The 10,728-nt window shown below is 33.5% G+C and overlaps 5 protein-coding genes across 5 annotated transcripts in view; all 5 read left to right on the forward strand.

Moving 5' to 3' along the window:
• Positions 1–2,006: 2,006 nt before the first annotated feature.
• On the forward strand, positions 2,007–2,564 carry LOTGIDRAFT_175177 (hypothetical protein; the record flags this gene model as incomplete). The annotated part of the gene is made up of 1 exon (XM_009055795.1): positions 2,007–2,564. One exon carries the CDS (start codon positions 2,007–2,009, stop codon positions 2,562–2,564), a length of 558 nt encoding a protein of 185 aa, XP_009054043.1.
• A 507-nt stretch (positions 2,565–3,071) lies between these two features.
• On the forward strand, positions 3,072–3,854 carry LOTGIDRAFT_175178 (hypothetical protein; the record flags this gene model as incomplete). Its single annotated transcript, XM_009055796.1, has 1 exon — positions 3,072–3,854. The coding sequence occupies one exon, from the start codon at positions 3,072–3,074 to the stop codon at positions 3,852–3,854; it is 783 nt and encodes a 260-aa protein (XP_009054044.1).
• A 570-nt stretch (positions 3,855–4,424) lies between these two features.
• LOTGIDRAFT_175179 (hypothetical protein) lies at positions 4,425–5,866 on the forward strand (the record flags this gene model as incomplete). Its single annotated transcript, XM_009055797.1, has 3 exons — positions 4,425–4,563; positions 4,650–5,120; positions 5,313–5,866. The coding sequence occupies 3 exons, from the start codon at positions 4,425–4,427 to the stop codon at positions 5,864–5,866; spliced, it is 1,164 nt and encodes a 387-aa protein (XP_009054045.1).
• A 142-nt stretch (positions 5,867–6,008) lies between these two features.
• On the forward strand, positions 6,009–7,239 carry LOTGIDRAFT_175180 (hypothetical protein; the record flags this gene model as incomplete). The annotated part of the gene is made up of 2 exons (XM_009055798.1): positions 6,009–6,387; positions 6,809–7,239. 2 exons carry the CDS (start codon positions 6,009–6,011, stop codon positions 7,237–7,239), a joined length of 810 nt encoding a protein of 269 aa, XP_009054046.1.
• A 2,745-nt stretch (positions 7,240–9,984) lies between these two features.
• LOTGIDRAFT_175181 (hypothetical protein) overlaps positions 9,985–10,728 on the forward strand; it is a gene marked incomplete at both ends in the record, with an annotated part of 1,640 nt that continues 896 nt past the window's right edge. Inside the window, one exon of the mRNA XM_009055799.1 lies at positions 9,985–10,576. Within this exon, the coding sequence (XP_009054047.1) occupies positions 9,985–10,576 (592 nt within the window). The remainder of the gene's footprint in view (positions 10,577–10,728) is intronic.

The following is a 10,728-nucleotide window of genomic DNA, read 5'->3' on the forward strand; positions in this document are numbered from 1 at the left end:
AAGAAAAAATTCATAAAGTGATTCTTTTCTATCGCTTGAATAGTTTTCTCCTTGTATTAGATCTTTCGTATTAAAAATATATGGTGTATATTTCATTATTGAACAAATATGTCTTTAATAAATATCCATCCTCCTAAAACGTATTTCGGTGCGGGAGACATTCAAAAGTCATTGGGTTCTCTTCCTGGATTCCCATGGGCAAAATATCCCTGAGAAAAACATCTCCCAGGGCACAATCATACAGGTCCAGGCACGAGATTAGATCTGCGTTTAGACGAAAATGATAATCCCAAACCAGGGGAAGAACCCGTTAATATAGTTGACGCAGCAGCGCTCAAACACGACATACTGTACAGAAACAAAGACATAACATTCAGACACCAAGCAGACAAACAAATGATAGACGAACTTGAAAATATTCCCAATCCCACTTTCAAAGAGAAATTACAAAGGGCTCTTATAATAAAACTTTTGAAGGCAAAATTGAAATTGGTTATGGGCATAGCAGACGAGATTCACAAAGAATTTCGAAAAAACAAACATTACCTCAAAGTCAAAGTTTTTGATAAAGATGAAATTTGTTCAGCCGATTTAATCAACATGCCAGTCGAGAGAGGGTACAAGTATTGTTTGACGGTGATCGACATATACACGAGATACGCTTCGGTCTTTCCCTTGAAAAACAAATCGGGTCTGACTGTCAAACAAGCATTCGAAACCATAATGAAACAATCAGACAGACGACCCCTAAAGTTGTGGGTTGATAAAGGAAGCGAATTCTACAACAAAAATGTGAAATCTCTGGGGTTTGAAATTTACAGCACACATAACGAAGGTAAAGCTGTAGTGATAGAAAGATTCAACAGGACTCTGAAAAGCAAATTATTCAAGAAATTCACGGAATTGAAATCTCAAAAATGGCTTAAAATATTACCAGTTGTTGTCGACGAATACAATAACAAAATACATTCGTCTATAGGTGTGACGCCAACGCATGCCTCGAATAACCGTAATACCATAAAGTCCGTCAACACTCGAAACAACTTTGAAAACGAGTTAGCAATTTGAATATTAAACCCAAATTCAAAGTTGGAGATCGAGTTCGTATTTTTAAATATAATCATTGTTTCAGAAAGGTTACGTCGGGTATTGGACTAACGAGATATTCATTGTTGATAAAATAAATAGCACATCACCTCCCACGTATGAATTGGTCGATCAAGACAAAGGACAAATCATAGGAAGGTTTTATCAAAATGAACTTCAAAAAACTGACTTTTAAAAATAAATCTCGAAAATGAAGATTTAGATGAAAGGTTAAGAAATTTAGATGTCGACAAGCATTTACGCTTTCTTAAATTAAAAGTTTTTAAATTTAAATGTAAATATATCTTCAAAATATTATTGAATGTGTTTTATCAGAATATTATACAAGTTTTTTCAAACACAAACTACGTATATATTTCGTCAATTGGGTCTTCAACAATACTTACCGCATACTCCGAAAGAATTCGAAAAACATAACACCTCAAAATATTTTTGATATCTCGGAATTTAACTTTAATACAAAAATCATTATTTCAGAAAGGTTTTATCAACTTAAAAAAAACTGACTTTTAAAAAAGGATGCATTTCTCGATAAATACGAAAAAGACACGACCACAAACTTTCAACTTGTGAAATGGGCAAAGGAGTTGAACGTCTCGCCGTTTTATTATTGCATGCGAGATGAAATTGATGAACTGAAATACAAGAAAAGGTAAATTTACGCCATCACAAACATTCATACGTCGGATCAAAAAGGAGTTCATCACTCTGCTCTACACAAAGATTCTTTGAATAACTTTTATTTCTTTGATTCTTTCGGTCTAGAACCGACAGAAGAGATAACGAAATTGACTAGCAAACCAATCAAATGTGTGGACAGCTGTCGCTTTGGGTTTTATATCGGTTGAGTTTGGGAGAAAAGTTTGAAGAAATTATAACAAATTTAACTCAATAAAAAAATGGCAAACAAGTTTGGATTAGGGTCTTTACCTCTAGAATCTAAAAATCCCATGACGGCGTTTATGAACAAAGCGAAACCTTTTTTCGTGGATCAAATTGGAGACACCTTACAAGGGGATATCGATATGAACAATTTCAAAATAACTAATTCAAAGTTTCCAGGAAACGATAACGATGCCGTGAACAAGAAATATTTACTGGATCAAATGAACGCAATTCAAATAGATAAGGACCATGTTGAAAAGAGAATAACTGACGTGAAAAGATACTTCAGACGAAATATTAAAAATTATGTGGACGAACCCAAACTACAACAAGAGTTAACGAGTTTGAAAGGTCTTATTCAAGTGAATAAAACAAACCAGTTGCAAAATTTAATATCTAAATTAGACGAAGAGATTACGAAGGTAAAAATAGACGTCCAACGTTTAATAGATAACCCAAATGTAAACGAGGATAGATTGAAGCGAAAACTAAACGCTTTGGAAAGAAAACTTGGCGAAAGCAGCGGATTGCTAGCAGAACTAGACAAGATTGATTCCGTGGACAAAACTTAGTTACAAAATTCAATATCCAAATTGAACGAAAAGATTGCGAAGCAAAAATCAGATGTTCAAAATATAATTAACAATCTCACACATCCCATTGACAAAGATACTTTGAAACGACAATTGACTGCTTTGGATACTAAAATCACGGACGAATTAGAAAATTAAATTCAAAATAAATTTCAAGATGATATTAAAAAATATATTAAATAACAGGTCAATATTTTGGTATCTAGAATTCATGACGATTTTTTGAGACAAGAGAGAAAGTTGATCAAATTAGAAGCTATTGTCACGGATACGTCATATTATTTCAATCTTCCATTCTAAAGTGACACTCCCTTCGATAGAGAAAACCAAGATGATCAAGTAATTTTTAAATCAAACAAATATGGATTCAAAGTAGAAATAAAAGTAACTTCTCACGTAGATGGAAAACCTAAAAACGTATTCGATATCGGCGAAACGGAAGCGTTTACTTTTCGAGGTAGATGCCTGATTGAAATAGATTTTCCCATGAAGGTTAAAGTCAATAAAATAGTCTTCAAACAAACCGGTAATGCCGTCAAACATCTTTCATTTTTCAATGATGGTTATTTGGAAGAGACTATATGTTTGATTGATAAAAGGGATGATTTATATGAAATTGAAACGAAAAATGGTAAATATGTAGACACCTTTAAAATGGAAGTAGAAAATGATAAGGATATCATTGGAATCAAAGATTTAGATATGATATTGGAGACGGAAAATCCACCATCAACCAACATTGTCAAAATTCCACCATCACTTATAAAACCCGCACACATACCCGGACCAATAGAATCGAGCAGTCACGAGTTTTTACGAACAACAGACTTTGAATACGTAAAACTGTATTTCGATTTTGGTGGTGGAAAATACACCTCGATCGATGTTCATAAAAGTCAACAAGAACGACAGTTTATAGTACATTTAACGTTTGCCGAAGATTTCGACTCCATCCTTAATAGTGGTGGTTTTATTTGTAGAGCCAAGATAAACATCGAAAAAGAAAAAATAAAATATTCCTATCATCTTAACGAGGACCATACGAAAAAAGAAATTTCGTTAGTACGCGTAAATGTTTTTACTTTTAATACCCGCAAATATAATAATGTTAGGAATGGAATAGGGATTCTATATGATATTCCGTGGTTCTATTTATTCTATAATTCACTTAATTTAAGTCGAAAGCAGACAACAATACATGATAGACAAACAAGAAGAGTTGAAAATAAAGTTAAGACAATGCAATACATGCAGGAAAACATGGAGTAGAATCGATTCTGTTTTCAAAACAGCGAGCACAGTTCTAACGGTAGGAGTAACGGTTGCAACGGCCGTGACTGGTGGATTAATGCTTCCGGTCATCGTCCCGACCGTATTCGGTGCATTAACAGCCGTTCAAACGACCTCTTGCGGCCTCATCACTTTAGGTTTCACAAGCAAAAAGAAAGCTCATTTAAAAAAAAAACGGATATCTTGAATATGTATCTTAATCAATTGTACATCTTTTTCGAAAGATCGAGAGAAGACAAGAACATAACAGTTGAAGAATTAGAAGAATTCAATGAAATTTTGGACAAATTCCATACAGAAATATAAGCAGTCAAAATAAAGAAATAATCAAAAATATATACTTAAAAAAATATGAATAAAATCGAACACGATGAAACATTGATAGAAAACGTCCTATTTTTCGATGTTATCAAGGCTGTTTCCAATAAATTTAAAACATTGAAAGGACAAATTAAAATAGATGGAGAGATAGTCGAGGAAGGGAATCACAGACAAAACATGTCATTCCTCGGTTTCAATGCCAAAACTTTTCACAATTTCTTTTCAAATATGGACAAAAAATCTGATGCTCTCGATTGGTATTTTACAGGAAAAATAATTTTAATGAAAGACAATTTCCAAGAAATCAAAAGATCGAGAGTTGGCAGAGGAGGAACTGATCTACTTAAAAAGATAAACGAATACAAAGGTAAAAATTGTTACATACCTATGGTCACTGTTTTATCAAATGCGTAAATCGTGTTTTGAACAAAGATTTAACGTGTAAATTTCAAGAATACATTAACGTGTTTTCAAAAGCAAATAGAAAAGGAGTGATGACTTGTGCTAGAATGAAGGAATTCAACAAGAAATTTAACACTTCGTTTCAAATTTATAATCCCAAAACAGACATTTTAACCGTACATGATGAATTAGATTGGGTTATTTACTTACACAACTCGCATTTCTGTCTGATTAGAAGAAGCCAAAAAAGTTTGGGAATTCAAGAAATAGAAGACAATTACGAACAGGTGTGGAAAACGTGTAGAGATGATAACGCAGTAACACAGGTTTCACCTCTCAAACTAAACGTGCTTTCAAGTATGAGTGTTGACGCGTTATTCGCTTGGGATTGCGAAACTTATTCAGAAAAAGACACTCGAAGAGCAATTCCTTATGCCCGCACTTTAATTAATTTAGAAAAACTAAGAAAAAAGTTAGAAAAAAATATATTTCCTACTGATGATGTAGTAGAAATATTTGTAGGTACAGATTGTATAGATCAAATGTTGAAATATCAAGGTCAATATGAAAGAAAGAGATTTATATTAATTTATTAATAACGGCAGTGGATTCGACAACTGGATCGTGCTTAAAAATACAAAAAAATACTAACGCATTGTCCTTTAAAAACACCAAGAGGAATTCTATCTTTACCTTTATCTAATCCATACACAGATGAAGATGTACAGAAAAAATGGAAAAGACAGAAAGAAATAAAGGGTAATTATTTACAACATATTAATTTCACATTTTCCTATCAACATGAAAAATCTAGTTTGGCTGCATGGGGAAATTCGTCCAATCTTCCCGCGAATTTGAGAAAAATTGCCGACGTGGATATCGCTAAATACACGCAAGACAATTGGGAGGAATTGAGACACGAATGGGAACCATATGCAAAAAGGGATACCCTATGTCTTGGAGCTTGTTTGATAAAATATAACCAAGTCGTGAAAGAAGTTGTAAGCCAGAATATATCAGATAATCTAACAGCTCCATCTTTATCCTTAAAGGGTTGGTATTATTTATATCATTACGATAAAGAAATGGTTGAAGAAGAATGGTATGAAACTACTAGAATAGTTGCGAAACATACTGATAAAGAAAATATAGAAAAAGTTTATTCGCACACTAATCCTTTTATAAGAAATTTTATCAGACGATCTATTAAAGGAGGAAGAGTTTCGGAAAATAGAAAATCATTTGAACAAAATGGACGAAATTTGTAATGTATTAAAGGAGTTTCTTTCACAAAGTGATACAGAAAGTATTTCACATAACGTAATTGATTTATTCAAAGAATACAGCGCAAGCACAAAAGATAAAACGGAGGTTCAATCGAGACTTAAAAAAATAAACTGCAATAAACTAATGGCATCTGATGCTAACGATTTATACGCTTCAGCAATGTCGGATTTAGACAGTGAATATCCGAGAGCAGAAAGTGGAAGACCTAGAACAGCTATTTTAACAGTGTGGTTTGAGTATCCCAAAAACAAGTTTTTCCAACCGATACCAGTTAAAGATAAAATCACTTTCACGAATAAAGAAGGTAAAAAGGAAACTGGTAACAAAATCAGGTTCAGAAATGGTTTCTGTCACGACGTTTTAACATCGGTTGATATTCAAGAAATAGTGAAAGCCGGTGGAAGAATTATTAGAATATTAGATGGTATAGTATACGAAGAAAATTTTAAAACTCCACCCTATAGAGATTATATTTTAATTTTGAGAGATCTAAGAAATAAATGTAAACGATAAGGTAATATCGTGGGTAGTAATTGCATGAAATTTTTAGGTAATTCCTTGTATGGTAAATCAATTCAAAAAAATATGTTCACAACTAGACATTTATGGAATGAAGCAACTTTACAGGCTAACTTTGATTCACATGTTAAAACCTATGAGAAAATTAATGATACTCAATATATTGTTGAAACAGAAATTGAAGAAAAATAGATTACTACCGAAGATAGTAAATCTACACGACTAACACCTAGTCATTTTGGGATCGTTCGTTTTATCTCACAGTAGAAAAATAATGAACAATTTCATTCACATCATAAATGGATTTTATAAACCCGAAATATACTATACCGACACCGATAATTTGTACATTTCATCCAACAATTGGAAAAAACTAAACAGAGCTGGTTTGGTCTCCGAAAAAGACTATTGCAAAGGTAAAAACGATTACGGTGACGGTGGAATTATATTTGGTTTATATTTAGCACCAAAAGTCAAATACAATATCATTCTAACTTCCGATGGTGTTTTAAAAGAAAAGAAAACGTTTAAAGGTTATTCTAATGATAAGATAAGTGTAGAAGATTACGTTCAGTTAGCAAGCGGACATGACGTGTCGAACGAATTTAATAAACCATGGGAAAAAAGTTTCACCAATGGAGTAGTTATTCCAAATGATAAACAAACTAAAGTTTTTAGAAGTTATTTGAATAATGTTAAAAGAAAACCACCAAACAGTGAAGGAATTATGTATCCTTACAACGACAAAGATGAGTATAGTTTTGATGAAAACTATGAATTTGATGATTTCGATTATCTTACTGTTCAAGAAGAGAATGAAGATTGTTTTAAATGAAGTTGAATGACAATTTCTTCGTTGCCAAAGTCTATGAACCTGTTTCCAGATTTATATCTTTGATCATGAAAGAATTGACTGGTAAATAGGTCGTTTGAAACGGTTTCTCTATAATTCTGTATCAGATCGGCATATATGATATATGATATATGATTTGGCGTTTGTGCTTGTTGAAAAATCCACCGTTGATCAAATTACAGTGAATGTTGATCACGTCGATGTCGTTCTCGATGTTGGCCTTGTGCGGCGCCAATGTTGATTGCGCGTATATTCGTTTTTCGAATCCTAGTAACGCATTCAACGAATTTTCTACGTTGAAATCGACATGACTGTTATTTCCCAAGATCAGTTTTATTTTGTTCAGATTCAAATTACCTTCGAATTCGATATTGTTTTTACCGCTCACACTTCCTGCGTATTCGGATAGGTAATCGTTAATGGCTACGTATTCGTAGCTTCCCGGTAGTAAGCTTATGGTTTTGAACGTAACTCCGTTATCCGTCGATATTTTTAGTTGATTGTTGTTTTCGTTGATATTTCTAATGGAATTGTAAACGGAGAAATACTTTAATCCCAGTTCGTGCTGTTTATTGCGATCGAGTTCATACTCGTAGTCTAGAGACAATTTGATGTCTGATTTATTCGAGGTGATAACGAACAATTGCTTTTTATTGGACATTTTTAATGACGTTTATATAGTCTTTTTTAGTGATGATTTTTTTCTCCAAAAGTCGTTGTAATATGCCATTGACTTCTTTGTATTGTCTGTCCGATCGATGACCTTCCTTCATGGCCGCTAATATTACTCGTAATCTATTAACTAGTTCCTCGTTGTTGTCGGATAAAAACGTTATACCTTGTCCAAATGCCACCATATCATCGAATTCATCTATTTCTTGTATGATTTGATAATCTTCTGCATAATCATCTACATCCTCTTCCTCAATAACTTTTGTTATATATAAATTAACTTCTTTCAATCTTCTTGTTTCAGGTCCTGACTTTCTGATCGCATATAGAAATTTTGAGTATGCTACTAAATCCTTGTAATCGGCATTCATTAAATCTATTAACCCTCTCGTTAATGTAAATATAAAGTCTTTTGTGTCGATTTTGAATTGTGGTGAATTTCCACTAAATCTTATTCTAAAACCATTAAACAACAAACCCTCATCATCAACGATTGGTGAAATGCTCTTTGGTAAATCTGGGTTAGGCTTTGAAAAAAGACGTTTTATATCATCTAATGTCTTAATCCCACCATATTCAATCAGTGGATCTTTATGGGGTGAAGGTTCTATAGGAGACTAGAGTCTCTTTTTAATATCTTCTTGACTTTTTAATATTAGTTGAAATAGAGTCTGTAGATTTTCCGTTAATCCGAGTTGTTGGTATCTGTTATTTTCAACTTTGGGTCTTTATTTTATTATTAGCTTTGATATATTCTCTATTTCTTTTTAAAATATTATTCCAATCCGTCATTTTTAAAAAAATAAAATTAACATATGTCGATCATAACTCTTTCTCCCGCAGATTTTCTAGTATTAACAAATACATATCCATGATCATCCGGGTTTCTCCATTGAGCTTTACAAACCTTTTTAAACGTGTCTCTGTCCATTCCGTGATTTATCTACTGAATGATTTGAGATAAATCTTTGTCGTTTAATTCGAATAATAAAAAACAATTTGCGTTCTTTCTGATAAACATGGCGTCCATTGCGTAGAAAGATTGGGATGTTATATGCAGTGACAGTTGTGATGTCTTCCTTTCGTGAAGAATTCTTGTTGAACGTTTTTACTTTTTTGTGGTTGTCGATTTTAGACAGGGCTAAATCGTTGACGTTTTTAGTCAGAAACACTTTGACGTCGGTCGGTTTCAGAGAAGGATTCTTTTCTTTGATAAAGCCGTCTAAAATGTCTTTTATTTCTGCGTTCTCTTGCAAGTCTTCGTTGCTTTCGTAGTAGTGAAAAATGTCTTGAACTTTCTCCTTTCGAAATGTATTCCAAAGCTTTGAGAAACTGATAATAGGATTGTTCGGGAGTAGTCGTGTAAATATACAGAGACTCGAAATCTAAAAGGTTCGGTGTTGTCAACATGTTGAAAGTGAGGTAAGTCTTTCCACAACCCGATGATCCGCAAATGCACATGAGCATGGGGTTGCTAGGAAATATGTCCGAATGTTTGAATTTCTTAGTAGTATATGTCTTTTCGGATATGACGTATTTCACTTTTGCGCATGCGCAGCTTTTTCAATGCGTCATATCCGAAAAGACACAACTGTTAAATTGTATTATAACAGACTCCCCAAACTGTTAAAATGTATCATAAAAGACTCCCCAAACTGTTAAAAATGTATTATAACAAACTCCCCCAAACTGTATTATAAATTACCCAAACCACAGACAAGAATCACTAATAATAATACAGTATAAAATAACCGCATTAAAAATGTCTTTAATTTTAAAACACGAAAAAAAAAAATTCGAAAGAGACGGTTTCTTCTCTGCGCTAACATCTCTCATCCCGAAAGTGGCCAATTTTGTCTCAAACAACGAATCCCTCATTTCCTCAGAAGCGCAAGCTCTTAGATCTGTGGCAAAAGCAGGAGTAAATATAAGCGATGCAGTGAAAAAATCTGACGAACTTAAAGAACTACAGCTAATAAGAGAACTAAGAAACAAGAGACTAGAATGACAAGCCCTAGAAAAACAAGGAAAAGGGTTTAAAATCATTGGATAAAAATGGCAAGCAAAAATTACAGATTGGATCCAATCTTTCAATTGTATGATCCGATTCAATATTCGTTCAACAAGAAGAAAGAGGATTACGTAATCATCTCACCATCGGTAGGGACAAAGACCCAAATAAACGACACAGGAAGAGTTACATTTGAAATTAATTCGTTGTCCAATTGGTTGCTGCTTTCCGATGCCCATTTCCGATGCGATTTCAAAATCAAAGACGGCGCTCAGAATCGAATTCCACAAACCAACACGACTTTAGAAAACAACTTCTTTCCGTCTTTATTCAGCGAAATGGTTTTGGAAGCTGGTTCAAATCCGATAACGACCATAAAACACCCCGGCGAGTTTGACACAATGTTGAAAACGGTTCTGTATCCCAAAAACTACGATTCAGTTTCGGGATGGATTCCCGATGTCGGTGATGGAGAAGTTTTAAAAGAACCGGTAAGAAATCTTGCAAATGATGCCGATTTAGCTAGAGTTAGAGTTGTTGCTAGAAACACACTGAAAAGAGTGACTCGCGGAGTAAATCACGGATTTGAAAAACGAGCGCTTCAATATAACAACGTTGTCGAGAACAACAGATGGGGTAATTACGTAAATTGGAAGTTGTATCCTTTATTTGGTCTTTTGGAACACAGAAAGGTTTCCATAGGTTTACCGTATAAAATTCATTTGCAAAGAGAAATCAACGACAACAAGATATTCTTTGGTGAAAACAACTCTGACGCTAAATTGGAA

Source organism: Lottia gigantea, assembly GCF_000327385.1.
Source record: "Lottia gigantea unplaced genomic scaffold LOTGIsca_250, whole genome shotgun sequence".
Taxonomy (NCBI): Eukaryota; Metazoa; Mollusca; class Gastropoda; family Lottiidae; genus Lottia; species Lottia gigantea.